This window comes from Ixodes scapularis, unplaced genomic scaffold, assembly GCF_016920785.2.
Source record: "Ixodes scapularis isolate PalLabHiFi unplaced genomic scaffold, ASM1692078v2 PGA_scaffold10__122_contigs__length_95168666, whole genome shotgun sequence".
Taxonomy (NCBI): Eukaryota; Metazoa; Arthropoda; class Arachnida; order Ixodida; family Ixodidae; genus Ixodes; species Ixodes scapularis.
Genome location: NW_024609836.1, coordinates 58,001,465 through 58,026,088, shown reverse-complemented (window position 1 = coordinate 58,026,088; position 24,624 = coordinate 58,001,465). Strand labels below are relative to the sequence as shown.

At 45.4% G+C, this 24,624-nt stretch overlaps 1 protein-coding gene across 2 annotated transcripts; it reads right to left on the bottom strand.

Moving 5' to 3' along the window:
• Window positions 1–214: 214 nt before the first annotated feature.
• Window positions 215–23,743, bottom strand: LOC115331648. 2 transcript variants are annotated; one of them, XM_029993805.4, is made up of 9 exons: window positions 23,555–23,743; window positions 19,720–19,854; window positions 18,256–18,387; window positions 12,678–12,818; window positions 12,124–12,261; window positions 9,534–9,633; window positions 8,271–8,392; window positions 5,138–5,241; window positions 215–3,326 (listed from the first exon to the last, which is right to left on the bottom strand). In XM_029993805.4, the coding sequence occupies exons 1-9, from the start codon at window positions 23,622–23,624 to the stop codon at window positions 3,210–3,212; spliced, it is 1,059 nt and encodes a 352-aa protein (XP_029849665.2). In that variant the 5' UTR covers window positions 23,625–23,743; the 3' UTR covers window positions 215–3,209. The 2 variants fall into 2 exon arrangements, with proteins under 2 accessions (XP_029849665.2, XP_029849666.2); XM_029993806.4 differs by having other exon boundaries at window positions 215–3,323.
• Window positions 23,744–24,624: the final 881 nt, after the last annotated feature.

The following is a 24,624-nucleotide window of genomic DNA, read 5'->3' as shown; positions in this document are numbered from 1 at the left end:
CTGCAAAAGAAGCAGACGAACTTGCACTCTGCATAGACAGCATATACAATGTTGAGGACCAATATACAACCTCGCAGTTCTGCAGCGAAGACAATCCTCTTGGCATTCTCATATACCTTGAACTACTTTGAAAGCAGCATAGCTTCTGCAAAAAAACAAAAAAACTTGTAACGGAAAAAATAAAGAATACAGAGACAAAAGCAAGAGCATGGGACAAGCTGTCAAACTATCTTTATTAATTAAATACGTGATACAGGCCGCAAACACACGTAGTACAAGGATTTGGCTGGTTGAAGAGATATAATTTTTTTTTTCTTTTCAGGCAAAGTTTTTATATTACCTCCCTTCCCTCCCGACTGACAAAAGATCTTCTCCACCCAACCCCTTCTGGGAAACTGACAAGGCCAAAAAGGACGAGCCCGACGCAAAAACGGGAATGTTAATTGGCATTTGCCGAGTCCCTTCGTGCCACGTTGGCGGCATCTTTGCCTTGTGACACCTGCCCCAGAGGCGAAAGTACAATCCCTGGAATGCGTCTCCAACTGGCGTGTTAAAGGGATGCTGAACCGAAACTTGGATTTCGCATAATAACGCCACAGAAGCGTCGAACGGGATGTTACGAACTCCAAAACATCACCCATACATCGACATCTGAAACTGATGGCCATATTTCTGGAATAAAAAAGGCGCGATTAAGTGAGAACCGTGACATCACAATCCTCCTGCAACAGTTGAGAAGGAGGGGAAGCGGCCTAGCTTCGGTTCACCAGCTCGAGTGGACGAAACGAGGAGGAGGGGGAACGAGAATTGCGACGTCACATGTCCCGTTGACCTTGTTGGCCAAGTTCAATTGCGCGCTTCTTTTCCAAAAATACGGCCATCCGTTAGAGATATTGCTGTACTAGTGATGTTCTTTTGGGTCTTGCAGCATCCCGACCATCACTCCAGCCTTGTCTCGTGAGCTCCAAATTTCGGCCCAGTACTCCTTGAAGCGTCCCGTCCCGCCCTTGCACTCAAAGTGGTCCCAAGATGGATGGCGACCAATCGCGTCGTGGAAGTCGGCATGCCGTGCCGCAATCCTGACAGTCGGTCGCAGGAGTGCCTGAGAAAACGACGGGAAGACGCGAGGGTTGCCATCGTTGCGCAACGTCCTGTCTTGCGTCCAGCGAACGCCGCGTGACACTTCTCCGACATCGCCGGGCGGAAAGCGAGGGATCATGTTCCAGGCCGTGGTAAAGACACCAGTCAGAGACGCGCTCCGGGTGCCGCAGCGGTCATTAAGACGATTGTTGCGAAAACGAAAAGCACCGGCAACGTGCTACCGCACAGTCGACCAACAGCTGTGCTAGCACTTCGCTACGACACACACACGCACACACATGGTCGTTTAGTTGCCTAATATTGACGCAAATGACTACGGCTTGAGCAGAGTACTTCTCTGCAAAGGAACAGCGAAGTGGCGTGCAGCTTGCTCGAATATGAAGAGAGTTGTACCACACTCTGGCGTCGCCAAATCTCAAGGGGAAAGGAACGCATGCGCGTGGTGTGGCCGCGAATTGGGCTCGTCCTGCGACGTACAGTCGTTATGGTACGCTCGATAAAATCTGCTCCCATGTTTGCTCGGACCGCCCGCCGTGTACCAGTAAGGGGGGACCAAAGAAAAATGAATGCAACTCTAAAAAAACTGCCGAGAAAGTGCAAATCTTAAGACGCCAGAAAACTCTCAATGTCTACGTGAGACCCTGGCCCCTTTCCCAAACAAACCGAAGAAACTGATTTGGGTACGCCCAACACATATACATACATGCACAAAGAAAAAAAGACACATATTATCACAGATAAACAGAAACGGTGCTCGCCAACGCCGAAATACGCCTTAATCAATTCTCAACATCCCCAACAAAAGAAAAAAGAATGCGCTCACAAAAACAATAAAAAGCCCCACAAAAAGTGATTTTCATCTGACACGAAAAAAAAGAGGCTTTTTTTATAAACTCTGACACTCGTTAAGAAGTCCGCTTACCACGAGACAGTTAGTTGTTGTTTTCTTTAACTATTTTTTGTGAGTTTGGATTAGATTTTATCTGGGACTAGGCAAGAGGCAGGGGGGGCATTGGCTTTCGCAACGGCGCGACAACATTGCACCGCGACTACTCTTAAAACGTTTTTTAAACTCGCGCTTGCACATGAAAGAGGCACACGCATCACCCAAAATGTCAATAACAAAAAAAAAAAAAAAAAAAAAAAAAAAAACGAGGACAGAATGAATTTATAACGATGCTTTGAAACCAGCTTTTCCTTGTTTGTTCTAATACCGAAAAAAAAAAAAAAGTACACCGACACACTCAATTTTAGAAAAAAAACTTCCTATACGAACGTGCCCACACAGCATTTGTCGCAACAGAAACTATACGACCACAGACGCGCCCACTCGTTTTGAGTTCTACGACAGCAATGCGCCGTCGACTCTAACCGTCGCCTCGCCCTGGTGTCAGACATCGAAACGCACCTCACTCAACGGCGACCAAACGTCAAACGCTACATTTCCGCGTCCCCACCAACTTTGTACTGGGTAAAAGCTACAAGTGCCGAGAAAGGGGAGAAGGGCGGATCCATGACCGAAGGTCGGCATCCCAAAGTGGAGCAGAAGACGTTGTTGCGGTGACTCCCACAGTGAAAGGTCGGGTCGGGGTTCAGGGCGGGGGGTTACAGATTGCCAAGAAGAGTCGAGAAAGCCTGTACAAACGCAAAACATTGACACGTGACCCCTCGAAGCCCGACGGCGGCCTCGGCAAACTACTGGCGTCTCGACGTTCGGTCGCCTCGGGACCTTAATATACGTCGTCGGCACGAGAACTCCTCAATTGCTCCTCGTCACCGTTCATTGAATGTCAAACGAAAGGCTCCGACACCGCTCGTCGTCGTTCGAACAGCCTTTTATATTCTCTCCGCTCTTTCCTTCTTTCCTTTTGGTTTTTGTCGGCGTCGAGCGTCGTCTGCCTCGTCTTTCCTCTCTACCGAGGACGTCGGACAGAATGGGCAGACGAGAAAACTCCCATTGACCTCGCGCGAGAAAAACCAGGAAAAGAAAAGCGAGGAGGGCTAGGGAAAGAGAGTTTGTCTAGGAGTGCTGTTGCGAGGGCGAGTGCTCGACATCTCGTCTGCAAACAAATGCTTGTTGTTGTTGTTGTTGAAGAGTGTAGGTGGTCTCAGGCCCGCCTCGTCGTCAGGTTCGTCGTCGTCTGCTGTGTGGCGGTGGTGGAGGCGGCGCTCACGGATGGAGGGATGCTCCGCACTGCCTCTTCGTAGCTTGGCGGTGGTTCCTGCTGCCGACGTCGGAACAAAGACAGACGGACGTCGGGAAATGCTTTTTGGGTTCCTTTTTGCGAGCCTGTTTCATGCAGCAGATTTTGTATTCTGTACTCGAGATTAATTTTGTTCGCTAAAAGTGAATCTACAGAGATGAAAAACATAAAATTATACCATATGAAATATTTTTCCGTAATGACCCGCAGATCAACAGCATCCAAAATAAAGTAGGCACGTGCAAATAGTAAATTTTGAGTATGAAGCGAATTCAATACAAATAGTGGTCTTGGCCAAATAATTTGGAATTTATTATCAAATAGTTTCTCTAGGCCCCTCACTACTGCAACATGCTTTTAAACAAAAACCCAGCTGAACTTGACAAGGTTGTGGCCAACCTTTCACTTGACCACCTTTAAGATAAGCTAATTTTAATCTATGTTTATTGACTATGGTAGTGTATCTATTGACAATTGCTTCCAAAAGCCCAGTGCCTATATTGGAATGGCAATGACGCATTTCACATAAAATTAAATCAAAAGAGATGCTTGGCTATACCTAACCAAGGGGATTAAGAAATATTCTGGTTACATGCAATTATCTTTTCTTCAATCATGTATGATTAAGGCTGCTTGTCAAGGCACCTCTGCTTAACATATACTGATGCATTCCAGTTTAATTTTAAAAATTTACTGCCGTATAGATATCAACCTCCATGACTTTCTGTTTCTTTTTTAAATACATCAGGAGCACGTGTGCGCCATCTTGCCTTGGAAATGAGCTCTCCTCCTAAGCACGCGGCTGCGATACATGTACTTTTCGAAGTGTTCATGACGGCGGGTTAGCCCCGTTGAGGGCGCTTCTCAACGAGCACCGGTGCACTGCGGAAAAGCCACACATGTGGAGGCAAGCTCCGCGGGTGTTGCTTTCCCGTAGTGCACGGGTGCTCGGTGGGAAGCGCCCTCAACAGGGCTAATCTGCCGTCCTCAACACTTCGAAATATACGAATATTGCAGTTCATTTCAAAGCGAATATCGAATAGCATATTATTCGAAACTACTATTAGAAAATTTGAGTGTTTGCACGACACTACAATAAAAAAGTGGAAGAAGAGCAGTCCTCTCAGGATTAGCAGTACAGACACAGTGATAGCTGTGACAATCTTATCTGACCCTAATGTATCCTCTTGCATCTTGAACTCGAGTATGTTGCAACTCATGCGGAGGAAACATTGCCAGTGTCTTTCGGCAGGTGTGTAGCAATTGTTCCATTCAACCAATACGGTTCATTCGTCTGCATACTTTTCACTACAAAACTGTCGGACAGATGACGTCGCGTAACACCCCGATGTGATGTGATACAGTGACATTACGTGACACCACGACTTCATGTGACATCATGACCTCATGTGACACCATGACCTCATGTGACATTGCGTGACCACTACATCACATGACACCGTTATGTCACATGACATCATGATACATAGTAATATGCCACGCTGTCGCATGTGATACCACATGACATCACACTATCCCATGACACCCTGATGCCTTGTGACAGCGTCATGTCACACGTCGCCGTTACCTCACACGATACCGTTACGTCACCTTACACCCTAACTTCGCGACTTCGCATGACACCACAACGCCACGGATGTGGCGACACTCCGACGTCATGCGACACTGTTACGTCACGTGGCATCGTGATCCGACGCTATGTTACGACGTCGTGCGACTCTGTGACGTGACGGCGTCGCGTGACGACATCGACGACGGGCGCCCTGAATCGACGTCATTTCAAAAGCCTCCGCCGTAAAGGAGGCACCCACCTCGTCGGTCTGGTAAGGTGGCGGCTCGGGGGGTAGGTTGGCGACGGTGGCCGCCGGCGGCAGCAGGTGGTCAAAGGAGTCGCCTGTCCTCTCGCCCTGGCCACCTGAACGAGGGTCCACGGGGCGGTAAGTTGGGCTAGTAGGCGATCGGTGCACATAATAAAAAAAACTGCTCAAAAAGACAGGGCAAAGGAATGAAGAGTGTGTGTGTGTTCCACGTTTGTTTCTCCTGTCCCTTCAAGCACCGTTTTTTGTCACATACGAGGCTTCTCGTTAAGTCTCTCTCGACAACTTGCAGTTTGGGTGCACTTCGGCCCCCAAACTGCAAGTTGAGGAGCGAGTCATGGTCGTGTGCCTTGTCAAAGACCTGTCTTGATACTCTAACATCAATCTAAAAAAATTCACAGCCCTTTGCCCTGATTAAAGACGTCACAGCCATTACTCGGCACACGTTTTCCCGGCGCTGCAAGCGACGCCACCGGAGCAAGAGGCACAGGCCTTGATGAAGCGCCCCAATGCAGATGGTCCGAGAGGTGAATTCAACTTGGCAGCTGGACAACTCCGTCGCAGCTGCCGTCTCCAAAACACATTTCCGAATGCCTTTCGGATGCCGAGGGTCGAGACGATTAAAGCGAGAAAGCATTTCATGCTTTAAAACTGTTGAACACCGGTATGATTGCTTCAGGGATGAGACCGGTGGCAGGACTATGTAGGCAACCAAAGGCTCAGTCAAACAAGTCCATAGCGTTTAGGGAAGATGCCACTCTAAAAGGCAAACTTTTTAACCATTAGTCTCGCTGATATGAAATTCGCAGGACACATTCATAACTGTGAAAGAAGTCGCCATGAAAAGTTTTGAGTTTATAAATTAATCCTTCAAAGGGTTACATAAAGTACATAGAGGAAGAGTTTCGTATAGAAACAATACTGATAATGGCCCGTTTCTTTAGTGAAGCATACAATATAACAGCTGTGTCACGCAGCCGTGGAAAGAAATGAAATGACAGAAATAGTGGGATTTTATAAAAAAAAAAACAACTTTCAACCTTTCAAATCTGTTAAAGAAGACCGAGCAGCGGAACTGTACTATGTGCCGCCATTTATGAGAAACCGCGACAATCAGAAAACCGGCAAGCCGGTTGTCTGGTTGCTGCCGTCGCTCCTAGATGGCGGTAGCTGTTCAGAGGGTTGTGTCGATATTTATTTGCCCATGGACACGAAACTGGGGAAACTAGCCCTTAACAGCTCCGCTGCAAAATAAAAATGTGGATTTTCTTTTTGGTACGTATTAGGTTAGAGAAACTGAAACTTTCCATAACAAGAAAGAGCACAAAAATGCAGAAAGCAAGTTCACAGCTGAATTCCTTACAATATTTCAGTATTGAAACTCCAAAAAACTGGCTCCCCACAGCATTTTATTATGAAATGCCTTTTTTTCCTAATCCGCCGAGACTTGGTGCCAGAAAGTGAAGCTAAGATAAATGTGATTAGTAGCTCCAAAGGTTCCACCTGAGATGGTGCTGGCATGTCGAAAATAATTTGTTCTGGAAAAAATGCTTTATTCACAGGAATTGAACTTTCCAACAGCGTTCGCTCCGAGTTCTGCAAGCCAGAAAGTCTACTTGTGAAAAATGTCACTTCGAAAAAATACACAAGCTTGATCGTGCTGAGAAAGACAAGGGAACACTAAATGTGTCCTGTACAAACCACATAGCATGTGTGGTTTGTGCTTGTTTTTAAAAAAATTTTTTTATTGTGCACTACAGATGTTAGCCACAGTGAGGACAAACAAATGAGCGTGCTGCACAGGCCCTGCCTCATATGACGCTTGCGCGATGTGGACACCAATGAGGTCGGCGGTCACGTGGTATGTTGTCGCGCCGCTCTTGCTGGAACACTTTGCCGGTGGCGTAATCTTTCCAGAGCAACCGCGCTACACAACCCGGTGACTATAGCATCTGACTTTCACCGCATCGACCCGGGTTCGAGCCCCGCTACAACATCTTTCTTACACTGATTTTACAGGGGCCTTCTTAAGGGGAGACACTGCTCTTTGAGGCAAAAATATGCTAAGAAAACACATTTTTGAAATTGTGTTTCTGAAGATTGGCAGGCACGTATCATTTTGTCCAGAAGAATTTTCTTTAAATAAATCTCTCTCATCTTGAAATATCCTCTTGGAAACAAAGTAAAATGAGTCTGAGGATGTTTTTTTTATATTATTTCTGAGTGAACTATTTACACCCTTTACTATTTTCCGCTCGCACATGTCTAATCTCCATATTTTTTTTTTTTTCTTTGGTAGGTGAATGTGTGACATGTGCAATAAGGGGTACAAATATACTAAATAGGGTATCAGGCTTTTTTTTAGGTGCCTTTTAGGCATCCTGCAACAAATCATTTTGAAACTGAAAAGTTCAAAAATGTCCTCAAAAGCTTATAAAGCATCCTAGAGCTTTCATTTATACCTCATTGGATTCCACATACCTTTTAGTTCACTGATATATGCTTATTTTTTTTATTTTAGTAATTCAATTTGTCTTAATCCTTTCTATAATCTTTGCAAATGTAATTTTCAATATTAACAAAACTAACTACCGTAAAATTCCGGGCAAGCGCCCACTCAAACTTTGGAGATAATCGCAAAAAAATGGTGGATGAGCGCTTGTCCGGTCATCAATTTTACATGCATATTTTCTCAGATCTTCCAAATTTGGTAATGGGCGCTTAATGTGGAATGGGCGGATGCACGGTATTCTACGGAAGGTTACATCAAAACCAAGTATATACTTGTAGTCAGTTTGTAATGGGAAATAAGCTATGTAAATTTCATTTGAATTGAATCAAAATTTATATAAAAAAGCTCTAGAAGCAGTGTTGCCCCTTAAGCTTCGCATAAAAGTATTGTAACGCCCCCAGCATGTCACTTGACCATGACGCTCAACCATGTTGATCACTCATGACGGTTATCTGCGATGCTTGTTGATGATGTTTGTTCGCGAAGCTTGTTCACGACGCTCATTCGTAACATTATTCTCATAAGAAATGACTCACAAAACACATTCCGCATTAAAAAGACGGCGATTTCGAGGTAGCGTTCCCCCCCCAAGATGAGAGACAAGGTGCCACTCACGTTGCGCCACTTCCCGCAGCGACACGCCTCGTCGGAAGGGCAGGATGTAGCGGTGCGGCCGTCCGCCAAACGTCCTGCCGTCGTGGACGCCAGGGCCGGCCTCGGGCTTTTGCCGGCGTTTCCTGCGTGCGCGAAGAGAACGCCGCTCGCTTTGTCCGAATCGCTGGCAGACGAGCAAAGGAAAGAAACCGGCAAGCCGACCAAAATGTGTCTCTGCTCAAAAAGCAAAGCTATTCCCCAAAGGCTCTCTTCGCCACAAAGCAAAGAACATCTTTCAGGTGGTCTTTGCCACCTACCTAGCAAAGAACAGCATGTACCTCAAGGGGTATGTCATTCTTGTTGACTACTAGTGACAAGACAGCAAAAAATGGCATATATTTTAAAATTGACCTGGTTAAAGCGAGCGTATCGTAATGAGGAATACTGGAAACGACTAAATTTTTGCGAAGACATAATTTTTGTTTATTTTGAGAATTGCCTATGATTCGTGAAAAATAGGTTCCGCGAATATGTTTCGCAACGATAGCAAATACATAGCATATCACCCCAAATCACTAAATTTTGAGCCCGCGAAATGTTTCTAAATACCACACCTCGCCCAATTCGCAAAACAGTGAGCCCGCGAAAATAAAATTGTTTACAGTACTTGGAATAGAAGGAATGAAAGCGAAGAGGATGTTCACAGACAACCAGACACTTTCAGTTAGCAACAACGAATGTCTATTTTCGGGCACAAAAAAATGTGCGTGTCTACCAGGATATATTGTTATATCCCTAGAGATGGCCCACCTAATAGCGAGAGCAAATTGGGGGAAAACAAGGAACGATCTAACTTCGGACCCCCAAATAAAAAAATTAGAAAATGCTACTTTTTTTTTTTGTGACCTGCCAAGCTTGTTTTCACATTGAGGGGCAATGGAGCATAGAAAGCTGTCCTTCCCAGTTAGCGGCGTTCGCTTACTTCCATCTCCCGCCATGGCTCAGTAACACCAATTCTGCCGAGGTTGCCATTGGCCAGAGCCCTGCAGCTACTAGAGGCGGGTTATCTTTCGGTGCTTTTGGAAGAATAGCAAGTTGTGCCAAAAGATAGGAGTGGGCTTATCTTTCGGGGGTGGGGCATCTCTCATAATATTACGCTAGATAAAAAAAAATGGGGGAGGACAGGTGGGAAGGGGTCACGATCAGGAGGGCAGCTATGGACTGGGGCACGGCAGCCCAGTTCATATTTGTCCTCTCGATTTAGCGGGTTCCACCCTGACTCACATATATCCCAGGATGATGCAGGCTATCAAGATGGCCGCCGGCGAGATCCTGAACACGGAGACCACGCCGCCGTGGACGGGGCGCTGCAGTCCCGACGAATCTGCGAGGGAAAGAGTGCGTGACGGCGCCACGCTTTGAAGACAAACCTTCCGAAGACGATAGACGCTTGAAAGTGGACTTAAAACCCGACTGTCCGCTTTTACGTATGCCGTTTTGGTAGCGGTGACGGCGCAGGAATTCATTCAGTCATTCATTCATTTATTGTACCCTTAAGGGCCCTTCTTCAAGGGCATTACATAAGGGGGGGGGGGGGGTCATACATGAAAAAATACAAAAACAAAGCACCAGGTGTTGCAGCTAACAATGCTGCAGTTGCATAAGATGTGAAAAAATACAATGATTGATTCTTAGTAAAAACGTGAAATTATAGCATCACGAAACAAGGTGGGGTCATCAATGGCCACTATATCAGGTGGCAGGTCGTTCCAGTCTATGATGGTCTGTGGGAAGAAAGATTGGTTAAAATAATTAGTGCGACCAGTGATCCGCGACACATGGCGTGAGTTGTTTAGCCGTGATGATGATCTGCTAGGAGGAAGAAGCAGTGAGGAATGTAGTATTGGTTGAAAATGGTAAACCTTATGAAACAAACTTAAGCGTGTTATTTTACGTCGTACGTTGAGAGTTTGGATATCGAGCTGAAGTTTGAGAGATGAAACACTAGTCGTTAAGAAATAGTCGTTTAGGATAAATCTAACAGCATGATTTTGGATGAACTCAAGATGGCTGATGAGATAGGCTTGGTGTGGGCTCCAAATGGCTGATGCGTATTCCAATTTCGGTCGCACATATGTTTCGTAGGCCAATTTTCGTAAGTGAGAGGGCACTTCTTTCAAATTTCGTTTGATGTACCCCAGAGTCCGGGAAGCTTCTGCCACAATAGTTTCGATGTGGTTATTCCATATTAGATCACTTGTCAGCGTTACACCGAGGTATTTATAATAAGATGTAGAGTCAACTAGGTCGGAGTCAATAAAATATGAAAAGTTGCTTGTTGTTTTTTTCCGAGTAAAGCGAACCAGATTGCATTTTGACATATTCAATGACATAAGCCATTTGGAGCACCAACCATAAATTAAACTTAAATCACTTTGAAGCTGAAGATGGTTATTGTGAGAATTAATTTTGCGATACAGAACACAGTCATTCGCAAAGAGACGGATGCTAGACGTGATTGAGTTAGGTAAATCGTTAATAAATATTAGAAACAGTAAAGGTCCAAGCACGGATCCCTGAGGAACCCCAGAAGTGATGCGACTGCAGTTTGATTTATGGTTGTTAGCAACAGTGAACTCGGTACGAGAAAAAAGAAAGTCACGTATCCGGGAGGCAACAAGAGGGTCAATGCCAAGACAAGAAAGTTTATCGATTAGGCGATGATGAGGAACCCTGCCGAATGCCTTCGAGAAATCAAGGAACAAGGCATCTGTTTGGCTTAGTGAGTCAGTATTAGTGAAAAGTTTGTGAGTGAACTCTACAAGTTGCGTTTCGCACGAGAAGCCCCTCCGAAAACCATGCTGGCGATTGTAAAAAAAGTTATTTTCTTCTAGGTGGGAAATAATGTGAGAAAATATTACATGCTCAAGAAGTTTAGACGCAATGCAGGTTAATGAAATGGGACGGTAGTTCGAGGGCAGCTTACGATCGCCGCTTATTCATAGGCACCGACATCAACAGAAAGGCGGCGAAGGTATAGTGTATGAAATGGCTTTTCTACAGGTATGGTCTGACGTCCCGAACTGCCCGGACATCATAAGTGATCTTAAGGTGGCTATAAATTAGGTCACGGGAGCCAACACGTGACGCGGTCGAATGTCGCGGTCCCGGCGGTTAATTGTAGAAGTTCCGGCCAAAACAAAAAAAAGTGCACAACGATCACACAACATGATCCGTTTGGACAGCAGCAGCTGCACTGCTTGTTCGGCGACATGACAATCTCGATCGATTGACACTGCGCCGATTGTGCGTCATACGGTGATCTGATGTTGAAATGGCACTGCATCGATTAAGTGTCGATATGATGTCGACAAATAAATGATTTTAAGGTTGTGATGCGTTTTCCTGCAAAATTTAGAGGAGGAATTGAATTCGTTCGTAGGTCCTGTGACATCAATTTGTCCTGCTAAATTTAGCGGGGAACCTGAATTCGTCCGTAGGTCCTGTGACGCCAAGTCACGCGACATCAATTTTCCCGCCAAATTTCGTGGGGAAACTTTTCGTTTACGCTCACACCGTCGCGTAACCAGGGGGGGGGGGCACGAACAGCTGCCACCGTAAAAAGAAACAACGAGCGAATGCAACTGTCACGTCGTCATCGCAGCGTCCCGGCTCCTGGCTGCCGAAGCTTCTGCAGACCTGTGGCAAAACACGCGCGTGCCACGGAGTCTGCCGCCGTTCCACCGGCGGGATTGTGGAGGGCGAAGGCGCAACACTTTTACGACATCGCTGGGCGGAAATCGAGGGACCACTTTCGACGGTGCGGTAAGCGCACCGGTCAGAGACACAACCGGAGACACAGGAGCATACGCACCTGCGCACCGCCAGCCCCACGCGGTGAGTTCCGTGTGGTACCCCTGGCGACAGCGGCAGAACCGGCCGTCGCACACCAGGTGCCGGTCCCGGATGAAGCAGTCGTAGTTGGTGTAGCACAGCAGCAGCGGAGGATTGCCTGGTGCCACCCGGGGCGAGAAGTACGCCAATCAACAAGCAAGTTTTTGGAAGCTGTGACACGGAATGTATGCATGCCAGTTGTATGTTTGTGCTGCACAGAACTAGATAATTTGAGATGGCACCATCTTCGACAATGATTACAAACGGGCGGTGGCTTTTTGTGGACGACAGCATAACAAATAGCAATTTTCCCATTGGGCATTTGCTAACAGCAAACTGCAAGCTCCCGAGAGATTATAAGAGCAAGATTAAAAGTAACGAAAACATTATCGATGTCAAACTCGGAAAACAATGCCTTCTGTTCGAGCGAGTCGATTATGTTTCTTTCCACTTCATCTAACTACACTGTCTTTCCGTCCGCACACATATGACCTTTTCCAAAGGACTACCAAGGGTGCTTTCCTGCGAGCTCACCCGGAACGCAGGTGGTGTTTCCTCCGATGGACTCCTGGTAGTAGCCGTCGCGGCACCGGCAGGTCGAGCCCCGGCAGTATGACGCGTTGCTGCCGGCCTCGCATTGGCTGTCCGACCGGCACGCCTCTCCTAGCTTCCGGCCTGCACCAATCACAAAAGAGCACCCCTGAGCACAAGAGGCAGGACCCGGCTTGACAGCAGGACAGGAACACGATAGTGATTGAGGATTTTACGGCACAAAATGCTTCATAAAGTGCACCAAACTCACGGCGCGAGGGTGCTGCCAAACTAAGAGATTTTCCCCTAGGTCTAGGCAGAGCCGTATATGTAGAGAGTTTGGCCATTCGTTGGGAAGTATAGGAGACAAATGAGAAGGCGCCATTGGCTGAAAGCGGGTTGGGCGTGTTCCAGAAGTCTTCAGAAATTCGAATGTGACCAACCAGAAGCCGGAAATATACCCTGGCGGTGGTCGCGAGAAACAAACCTGATAACTGCATTAGAGTAACTCTCGATGACTGAAAATATGGTACACGTGATGTTTCAATCACGCTCATCCAAAATGATGGTGGAGGAGTGCGACTAGCGGAACGATCGACATAATCCGTACCCCAAGCGCCGAAGGCCGGGAATCTGCCGTCCGAGCGGTCACACTCTGTCCGAGCAAAACAGAGTTGAGCGGCGCATTCGTTTCTTACATCTTTCTGCATGATCATGATCAAAACCACACGGGCACTCTATTTTCAACCACGAAGAGTTATTACACTTCACTCTTACGCGTTTATTAAAACAATTTACGAACATAGACCTTTTTCTCGCTACCACCGCTACAGGATTCTTTTCGGCTTCTGGTTGGTCAAGAGAGCATGCCAAGTCCTCTTTCCGAGTCTGGTGCACGCCCTGGCTCTGCCCGCGCCTCCCATTGACCAAACTCTCTACATATACGGCTCTGGGTCTAGGGATCCCAAGATCTAAGAATTTTGATCAGTCGGGGGAACAGGGAAATTTGTCAAGTCTAGAATTTTTTTTTTTTTTTTTTGAGGACAGTGTTAATTTGTTTGTTGTAAAATTTGTGCAAAATGCAAATCAATTTATTTGTGATATACCACAAAAGATAGTTTTCTAAGGTGTTGATACTTATACAGAAAGTTTAAAGGAATGATTGGAGTTCCGACGGCGGCATGCTGGGGTACACATGCTTCCTGTCTATGCGATTAACGTAATGCGCCTGCACAGCGCGCTTCTTGGGAGCCGTTTGGCCGCCCCGCCGGTGTCTCGCAGTTACCGCCGTTTCCCGCGTCACAACCGCCATCGTCGTCTCACCGTTCGTGATTATTGTCTTTGGAGTTTCATCGACACTACGGACACTACGTGCGCAGACTTATGCCGCAATTGTGCAGACGTCGTCGTATCTCGTAGACACCAAAACGTGACGAAGAGTGCAGTGCAGACGACACTTGCGACTGGCACATGCCTGCCCCAATCCCGCCCGTCGTTGCGTAGAGGATCATGTGACATCTCGTTTTACATATTTTTGGCAACCGAGGCCAATGTTGCCGAACGGAGCCGAAGTTTCTGTTTTGATTTCCGCTCGTGTTTAAAATTCATTTAAAAATATATATCCCATTTTTTGCCAAGCAAACGACGTAGTGTGTTTAACTAGGGCTTTTTAATGCGAAATCCCTCATTATCCCGAAATCTTCAGTACTGAGCAGAGTTGCCGTTTAGGTTTTTTTCAGTGAATCTTCGAAAAAGGGATGGTTCCAATCGACTGGAAGGTGGCAAACATTACACCTGTTTTTAAATCCGGATCTAAAGCGAATGTTAAAAATCATAGCCCTATTTCATTAACATCCCTCTAATGCAACCTTTGTATAACCTTTGCTCTTTCTTGGATCTGAGACATTTCCTTTCCCCTTCATAGCACAGACTTCGTAGTGGGTATTCTTGCAATACACAGCTAGTAGAATTTTATCATCAGATGGCAGTGACTGTTTCAACGTCCACTTTCAAAATAATTTTGAATTATTATTTGACGTTAGTGACGCCACTTCCTGAAGACATAAAATTATTTTCAAAAACATTTTGGCGTTTTGACGTCCCTTGTCAAAATCTTTTCGTCATTATTTTGACGTCTCAGATTTAGAACTTTGGAGTTTCGGAGTCCCAACTGGGGAGCGATTGAAGGTGGCGGTAAAAAAAATACATATCAACTTGTTTGCAGTTGATATGTATTTTTTGTGTGCCGTGGTTCGACACACATTTTCTGAAGACAAATGTCATGCAGTCGACTGCTGTTTTTATGACCTTTTAAGTGATGTGGAATGCAAAAAGACCTTCTCAAAGTACATCAGCTAACAGGCTGAAAGCAACATGTTGTTGGTTGTGCCAGACATTACAAAATGCAGCACCGCTGCTTTTCTTTGTTTCTTTCTTACGATTTATACAGAAAAAGGAGCTGAATGCCGTGCCATAAAATTTGCGGTTGATTGGAAAATGTGTGTATCTCATACAACCGTGCCAGAACCTTTGTTTGTTTGCACTGGTCAAAAAATATCAAAGGGGAAATGTTTGCATTCCTAACCCTTTTTTTTTAAAGTCCCGATCGCTTCGTAGTTAACCCACTCATTATACACGAACCAAGCAAAAAATTTAAGCTGGGTTAAAAACAGGGTGGGAGCCAGATGTAAAGCGAGACTGCAACCATACAAAGACGCGCTTGCACAATATAAAGGCACAAAAAGCGTGCCAAATTTCTCAGTGTCAAGTAGTGTGCGCACTTATATTTGTTACGTGCAGAAAAGGCAGAGGGATATCCAGCTCGCCTTTGTTGCAAATTCAAGATTATAAATGAGACGCATGCCAAGATGCGAGCTCAGAACGCTCAGAACATTGCCACCGTGCGTGTGATGTCCGAAAGGATTAACTGTCGAGCCAGTCCCACACACACACACTGAATAAAACCTTTCCACTGGCAACTGGGACCGAAATTATCCGTTAAAACGTCAACACGACACCGACGACACTATCAGAAACTAAACAGTAAGAAACCACAAAACGGCTACCACTGCTACGGCTGCTGCATTGAAGAAGGACGTCGAAATGATAAAGAAACTATTTTGATGTTTTACGCAAGTGATGTCACAGACTTTGAAATAATTTTTCAGATATTTTGACGGTGAACGTTGAAATAGTCACTGCCCTGATCATTAAATAACTGGAAATACGTTGACTGTGTGTTCTCTTTAATTTTCGCAAAACTTTCTACACAGTTTCACATCAGCTATCAATGCACGAATCAAATTGGCCATGCTAAACATAGATCGTAACATTCTGAACTGCACAGAAAATTATTTAGAAGGTTGAGAACAGCATGTTGTTCTAAACGGCAGTACCATTCAGACCAACTCTGGTTACTTCGGGAATGCCACAAGGAAGTGTCTTAGGACTTTTACCTTTTCTTAAGTACATAAATGATATCACCGAAAATGTACAGTCTCATATTAAACTATTTGCCGATGACTGTGTATTGCAGAGAGAGATAAACTCACCAGACGAACTCGCCACATTGCAAACCGACGCATTTTATCTACTTGGTGTAGCCAGCGGAAAATGAGCTTAAATCTGAATAAATGTAACCATATACTATATTTCTCAAGAAGTCAACCACACAACTTCCAAAGCCACCTAATCAACAGAACCGTCCTAAATACTGTATCTGAGTATGTTTATTTAGGAGTGCAGTTTACAGACTCCCTACAATGGAATAAAGAGCGGACAATAGGAAAAGCTAGTAGAATGTTTTATTTTATCCATTAAAACTTTAGATCCAAATCACGCAACATTAAAGAAACACTCTACTTTTCTTTAGCAAGAATGATCCTAGATTACTCGTGAGTCGTGTGTGTACACAAACTCGAGAAAATTTAGAATCAGGCAGCACACTCAGTACTTAACAAATATGACCCTTATGCCAGTGTTACAGAAATAAAAGCTGTGCTGGGATGGGAAATGCTTGAATGTAGAAGAAAAAAACTAAGATTAAAATTCTTCCATCTTGTATTTCATAACACGATGGGGATTGACAAAGCCGCCCATTCTTTTCAGCCATCTACGTCTCCTTCCGTTGCTATCATTTTAAAAAGGTTGCTGTACCCAGTTATAAAAGCAACAGGTTTGCCAATTCATTCTTTGTTAAAATTGCAATTGAGTGGAAAGACCTTCCGGAAGAGACTGTGTCAATTGATGATAATGACCTATTCTTTCTTCATTTATCAGTGTATTCTAAAAAACAAAAGCCTACAACAATGACACAGTGCAATGTAGGCATTTTGCAACTAAATAAATAATAAACACATATTTGTGTGTTTGACACTGAGAGCAAATGTAAACATTGGCAATCTATTTTTCCCCGCATTTTATTTAGGAGCTTTAGCAGAAAAGCTTTGTATACTTTTTTGTACAAACTATTTTTGCTTTGCATATTAAAATGTCCCTTAAAATAAGATTTTGTCTTTAACCATTGCGACTTAATTATTTCAGTATTTTGTGCAATAAACAATAAATTTGAAAGCTTTCTAATTTTATTATTTGAAGACCCCAACAAAACAATTAAAGATTTTAAATGGTCACTCAGCTGCCGACATCTATTTTCAAGCTAAAACATAACAATGATCTTAATATTTGCCTTAATGTGTGAACAAAGGCATTTTCCAAAAATCTAGGGAAATAAAGAAAATTTTTGGATAAAATTTGGGGAAGAAGTGGCCTCGGAGGTTGGCAGCACTGCGGCAAGAACGTGCTCACAAGACAATGACGGAGATGATGGGCCCCCAGAATACCACACAGTGGCAAATATGCACGCGAAATAAGATGGTGACTAGCGGTGATCTACGGAATGTTCTGAAGTGCCGCAATCAACTTTTAGTGTGACCCAAGACTTTAGTTTCGACCGAACTGAAACTTCCGTTTCCATCAAATAGGCATTCCCATTCCATCTTAACTTGAACCGAACATGTCATCCAACAGAGAGTTCCATGCAGGAAGGAGGAGGATACAAATTTGAAGACAAAGACTCGCTAGAAAGCATGAGGGCAAACTAGAAGGGGCTGCGTGAATGTGCCGTCTGCATTCGGGGTTAGCAGAGTGTGTGGGTTAAAGTCACCTCGAAAATAGCAAGCAGACCCGCTAGCTTCTCTACTTAGCACACCTGAAACACAGTGCAAACGAGTAACAAGGCTTCGTCACGCAGAACACATCTGCCTTGTGCCACGTCGTCCTAGACCTTGTGTCCGAACAAAAAGCTAACAAATAAACAGTCCAAGGTTTTGCTCCCGATCGCTTTCAGGGCAGATGAAGTACACAAAGCTTGCACAAGTGACTACCTCAGCATTGCTAAGCAAGGAAACATAGCCGAATAATCGACGTCCGTCCCGGCAGTAGAAGGGGGTGACAAGGTATACAAACAGATTGTACCGACTGAGTTTCGAGCCGCGACCATGGCAGACAACATCACGTTGACGACGACAACACCAGACAAGAAGCGAGAGAAATGGGGGACGGGGGAAGGGGCCTCCCTCACCAGTCTTGCAGATGCCTCCGTGCTCGTAGAAGTTCTTGCGGCAGACGCAGACGCGCCGGCTGCCGCACCGGGTGCGGTTGCTGTTGATGCACGACTCGTCCGACAGGCAACGCTCGCCCACCGGGACACCCACTGTACACGATGGTGCGAACGACACCCTCTCACGCATTGAGACACTTCCAAGCGAACATCTGCCGCAATCTTGTGCCACAACGCGTCTCTTTTTCCGCAGGCACACTTTGCGAATTGGCATCCACCACAACACCATTCTTTCAGGTTCCCCAACTTTCCCAGACATCTCGCCGAACTACAGTGAACTCTTTCTGGTTCCTAGCTCTACTTCGCCCTCTGTCGCGCCTACCATTGGGTCCTTGAGTGCTTCACCTTTCAATCACAAGAATTGACGTCTAAGCTTCCATAGGCCTGGCATAATTCCAGCTCTAACTTCAGCCACGCACTATTCATCAGAACTGGAAAGTGCGAGGGCATTTTTACTACAGGCTTTCTCGGAGAAAGCGCTTGAGTATGTGCTAACATCATCGCTTTACCCTTTGAGAGAGAATATGAAAACGAAAGTGGGACACATTCTACGTAATTACCGACACGCTCAGCCTTCCAAAGAAAAGCTACGAGACCAATGTGTCGGGACTTGTCCGTATGATGTCAAAGAGAATAAACGTGATTTACATTCAGCTGGATTGACAACTTGAACTTTTTCAATAGTATGTTGTTGGAGGTCTGCGAATGACCTCTAAGGTAATTGAAGGTACATACATTAGACATGTCTATGGGACTGTCCACTAACAAGCACCGCCGAAATCAAAAGGTGGACAAGGGACACGGCGTCTTGGGAAAAATTACAAATCCTTAAAGACAATTTATGCAAACAAACAGCAAAGCATCCAGGAGGATCAGACAGCAGAGTTGCACTTGAGGTACAAAGAAGAAAATTGCAAATTCTGTCCGAAGTTTCAGTCGTAGTGCTTGAATCATCCTAGATGACAGCCTAAAGGTACACCTGGTTTGCAATGTGCCGTGACTCAAAAGTGCTCATAATATAACACACCAGGGCCTTATAAAGTAATGACCCGGTGATTCCCATATTGCTGGCTGGCCAGGTTGCCTGCCATCTGGACCCACCAACCACACTCATGCCACGTGGTGGCCAAGAGCGCCAGGCCACGTGCACCTCGTGCACGTCGCCTCGATAAACCGGAGCAGTGGCGGAGCGCGGACAATCGGCAGGCCGCTGCCAAGCCACGAGGTCCTTTTGTTTGTTGTCTCGTCCACGCCCTTCTAAACATAGTTTCATATTATTAAAACCCAAGGCTCCGTCATTCTTCGGGGTCAGCTACGCAGCGAGGCAAGCCGACTACGACGGATCCGACCCAACGCGCAGACAAAAAGTGACCCTAGAAACATTCAGTCTGCCCCAAGGACGCGGGAGCAGAGGCCGGCGCGTACCATAGCTGCAGGTGAGGCTGGAGTTGACTAGCTCCTCATAGTATCCTGGCAGGCAGGTGCAGGTGCGGTTCCGGCAGACGAAGTGCCCGTCTCTCCGGCAGTTGTCGTCTGTGTCGCATGGGCCTCCCGTGCCTCCTGCTCGAGACGGAAAGGGCACCGCGGGGGAACACGGGGGGGATTTTAGAGACACGCACCCAGGACGGATGACAAACGCTAGACGTGTCCAGAAAAGCACAAACCTTAGGTGAGAATTCAATTCTCAAAGTTTCTTTTCTAGGTTATCACTAACAAGTTCAGCATGTTCAGCATACTCGCCGTTTTCCGGATTGATTGGAAGTAGTGATACTTGGCGCTCGTCTCTAGGAAAAGTCCTATCCCTCGCAATATTTTTCTACCATGTCTAGTAGAAACTGGTTCCTTTTGCATAGTTACTGCCAAGTATGAAAATGGCAGGAAGTCTCTTTTAAAAGCCTTCAGCACGTGCTCGTTGCCTTTCGTTGCGTTTTGGGTGCGTGCAAAAGCTCACGAGATGTCGAGAAGCATTATTAAAAATAGAAAGCTCGTGTTAAAGTCGGAAAAACTAAAAAACCCGCTCCCCACCCCATTGTTCTTTTCACGTTAGGACTAGGAGCGTATTGAATTCGCCTGAGTCTAACTCTTGCTTTTGGAAAAGTGAAAGGACTTTTCCCCGGAGTGGAGATTTTTGAGTGTTAAAAAATGGGAGGCAGTGACTTCTGGATGGCTCGAAGCACAGGAAGTCGAATTCGATTCCCAAGAAGTTGAAGTTATGCAATCAAAGTAGAAGGGGAGCGCTGAGCTCAAAGCTGGCTAAGTCGCAAACCAAGATGTCACTTACTACTTGACCGATAACAAAGCGACACTAAAGCAATGCATCTGCCGGGAGTACGTCTTAAAGAAAGGCAACATCAGACTCACGAGCCATTAATCGGCAAAGTGAGAGCTATAGGCCTGTGTTGATGAGAACAATTTCTATTTCTAGAATGTTTTCCAGCCGCACCCCGGATAATTTTATCACGCAGGATAGAAAATTGCTCGGGAAGTTTCGTGTGGGCAACATGTTTGCGAAATGATTATCTGAATTCCGGGCTCCAAAGGAACACCAACACGTGCATATGGACACTAAGGCCACCACTAGGGGTGGGACAGACCAAAGTGGTTTTGGAGCAATTTTGGGAGCAGAAAAATTCACATTCTGGAGCAGATTAGAAGCAGAAAGTTTCCCAGTTTGGAGCAACTTAGGGGCAGAAAATATGGGTTTTGGAGCACAGAGGATAAAGAAAATCTCTCTTCTGGAGCATCTTACGAGTAATTGGCCTTATTTTAAGAAAGCATCTTAGTCAGTTGTAAGATGAGTTACAATTCAAGCAAACTAGGTTTCTACTACAAGTGTTGAAAAGTATTAAATATAACTTTACTGTGAAATATCTACAACTGCACACAGAAAGATATTTTATTTTAGGAAGAAATTTGAATTAAAATGAAAGGGCACGACTCGGTAACATAAATGCTACATGCAACGTTGCATCATGGATACATTGTAGAATGTACAATGTAAGATGCAACGGTACGATGGCTAGGATGTATGGCTCTATCGGGATATATACATCAAATCCATAGGATGGATGGATGAATGGACAGATACAGCTGAGCCAAGGAATTTGGCGGCGGCTTGCGTCACTTGGCAACGAAATAGCCAAGGTTGTTAACTGGGCTTTCCCATTCCGCTAAATCTAGCACCAGCATGATTTTTGGCAAGGCGTGGCTCAATTTTGGTTGATTTCACGCTTTTGGCACTGCTGGGCGCAGAAAATCATGAATGTATTGAAATGGCACTATCGGCACAGCTGTGCCACACCCACACTACCGTACAAAGATTTATACATAATTATTTACGCACATGCTGTTGGCCGAGAACCGATGAACCAACTGCAAAATCTGTTAAGTGAGTAGCCCCTGTTAGATACAAATAAGATAGGGGATCTGTTTGTACATACCCCACCCTAAGTGTTCACACCAACTTTAGAACTTACCAGCTGCGACAATAACTTTCCCCGGTCACCTCACATGTCGCAGATCTGGCATCTGATGCAAATCAAGGACTGGGAAAACTGAATGATTCTACAGCAAAGGCTGGTTCCAACATTTCTGTCGGTCGACAGTGTAGTAACCGCTTGTGGCTGCTTATAAAGAGAAATAAACACTGGCACACTGACACCATTCATCAGGTACCTCTGGAGCACTCATAATCTGTGAATGACTAGACTGAAAGTCTTGCAGTATTTGTGAGACCCTATTTATGCACTACTATGGGAAAAGCTTGTTTATGGCATTACCAGAATTATTTCAAGCCCACGGTGAAAGAATGATTCATAAAAAAATGAGGAAATATATGTAAATTCAAAGCATTGCAGGGAATAGAATGCGTTAGCATGCTCTCATGCCTTAAGCGGTCGCTGGCAGTTATGATGCGGTCGATCACAGTCCAGTCTTAACCGCCATGCCATTAATGATCACAACGGGATTCTGGCGGCAATGTTTTCTTATGAGCACAACATCACACTTTAAAAACCTCGGCTATGAGATTTCCCGGGCTCGCACTCGCAGTGTGCGCAGCAAGATTATTTCTGGCTCGTTCCAAACTGTCAATGTCATAATCGTGTTTCTACGATATTTGGCGATCGGATACTATAATTAAGAAGCATGGACCCTGGAGAGGCAACTTGCAAAAACCTTTCGCTTGCTCTACTTCATCAAAATTCAGACTCATTGCTTACATTTAGGTCTTTATTTTTATTTATTGTTTTCTCGCGTGCGTTAATTTGTTTAGAAATAAAACCGCGTTCTGTTTATACATAACGTCCTTGGGTGGATATTCCGGGGACTGTAAATCAAGCGACGCACCAATAGATAAACACAACGGCAACGGCGTTCAAAATAGCAGGAACAAGAAATATTTAGGAAAACGCTCGTTTCACTTTCTCGCGTGCCCGAAATTCCGACAGCGCAGTTTGCGTCTCTACCAGCGCGCGGCTGGCCACTAAAAGACAGTAAATCGTCGACTGGAAGGTGAAAATCCAATGTTACGTCCGGTTGTAAGCGCCCAAACGTGAACAATCAAGATTTTGAGCGCTAAATCAGTTTCGAATGGCTGCAAAACTGTGCCGAAGTTTCAGCGAGGTTAGGTTACACGTTCGATCGCTTCACACATTCACTTTTGCGAATAATCCCTGAACGCAGATCGCCCAAGTAACGTTGTTCGGGTGCACGAACACTTCCATTCCTACGTTTTATAGAGCTCAAAACGCGCTACACAGCGTTTCGAGCTCAGTGTCGTGATCAGGCAGCACAGAGCGGACATTTTTAAGTAGTCGGTCGACGACTTCCTCCTATTTTTTGACACACGAGCCAAACAACTGATCGTATCTGGGGTAGCAGGCTCGAACGAGGAAGCAGCTCGACGCTTTACCGCGGGTCGCTCGGGGTGCAGTTTAGATTATTTAAACGTGAAAGAAAAGAGAAATTGGCTCGATTCAACAAACGATTCGCAGCGCTTACTAGAGGCCGCCAAAGCGGTTCTGACATCCGACGACAGGGCGTCGAGCTGACGCGATCGTCGCTTTCTGGGACACGAAAAACGAAATAACGCTTTCATATTTTCCCGACGGACCAGTCTGCAACGCGTAAATCGAACAATCGGATCGAATAAACGTGTAAAGAAGAGGGTAGCCGCTGGTCAAGCGAGCTGAAGTGGCCGAGCTTAGAGTTATCCCTAGTCGGGTAGGAAGGGGAAATGTTTACTTCCAGTCTTACTTACCTTTCGCTGCGGCTTTGAGTACATACAGAATGACGACGCTGTTTACGACAAAAAAATAAAATCTTGACATTTAAATGTTATAATAGTCGTACAACTATCATATTAACTTGTCCTAATCGTCAGGAGAGCCTTCCTGCGACGCTAGGCTCGGTTCGAAATGTTTTTGCGGACAGGCGGATTCGGCCGCTCGAGATTCCCGTACATCGGGACAAAACAGCTGTGAAATAAGTTCGATAAAATTTGTTTTGTTTAAACATTAAAGCTTGAGTTAATTTATTTATTCACTCCTCAAGTATTTATCAAAACGTGTTAATATTGTTTTTATTGTTATTTTTTTAACCCTCCAGATACTAAACTTACCCTGCTTACCGGAGAAATAAGTCGGTGACCTCACAGACTTTGCAGACCTTGGGGCCGGGGGAGCGATGTTGCAAGAGTTAATTTTTGAAGGCGCGTTTTTAATTTTGTGGTGGCCTTTCCTCTAAGTATTCACTGGCGCTTTTCCCAAGGTTCGCTCCGCTCGCCCGCGGAGGGGCGATTCGTGACAAACTGGTATTATGTGCGCTGTTGCCAAGGTAGCGGACCAAGTCAACTTTTCCAAGCCTAGCTTGACTTGACCTAACGACAGTTCACGTGCCCTAACAGAAAAGAGGTACCGTTTTGATTCACTGCTCAAGCTCAAAGGCGTTTTCATTTGTTGGCAAGCAACGTGGGAACTCGATCAGAAATGAGTATTAACTTCCTAGTGCCCATGCCGGGAGGCACTCACTCGATCGAATGACGTTTTAGCGAACGCCCACGCTTCACAGAATCACACTTTAGCGAATAGTCTGCCTATGCCACCTGCACATGTCTCTAGAATGAGAATGCCGGGGAGGTCTTTCAGGCCGAGCCGCCTCCAACGGGAGCTTCCTCGCTTCGTTAATACTTCGGTATCTTGTGAGCTGCGATTGTGCTCCTGCAGCTGATGCACGGTGGAAAGAAAGAGTCGCCCTGCCGTTTTCATATTGCCAGTGACTATATAACCTTAAAAGTATATTTGCAATGCACCACCACATACATAGGTGCTA

Excerpts from the sequence above, each read along its gene's own strand:
- LOC115331648 (XM_029993805.4), bottom strand. The coding sequence starts at position 23,624 with ATGTCAAGATTTTATTTTTTTGTCGTAAACAGCGTCGTCATTCTGTAT. Across the intron at positions 18,388-19,719 it reads CAGCCTCACCTGCAGCTATG|TGGGTGTCCCGGTGGGCGAG; the intron begins GTACGCGCCGGC and ends CATCGTGTACAG. Across the intron at positions 8,393-9,533 it reads TGCATCATCCTGGGATATAT|GAAACGCCGGCAAAAGCCCG; the intron begins GTGAGTCAGGGT and ends TCGCGCACGCAG.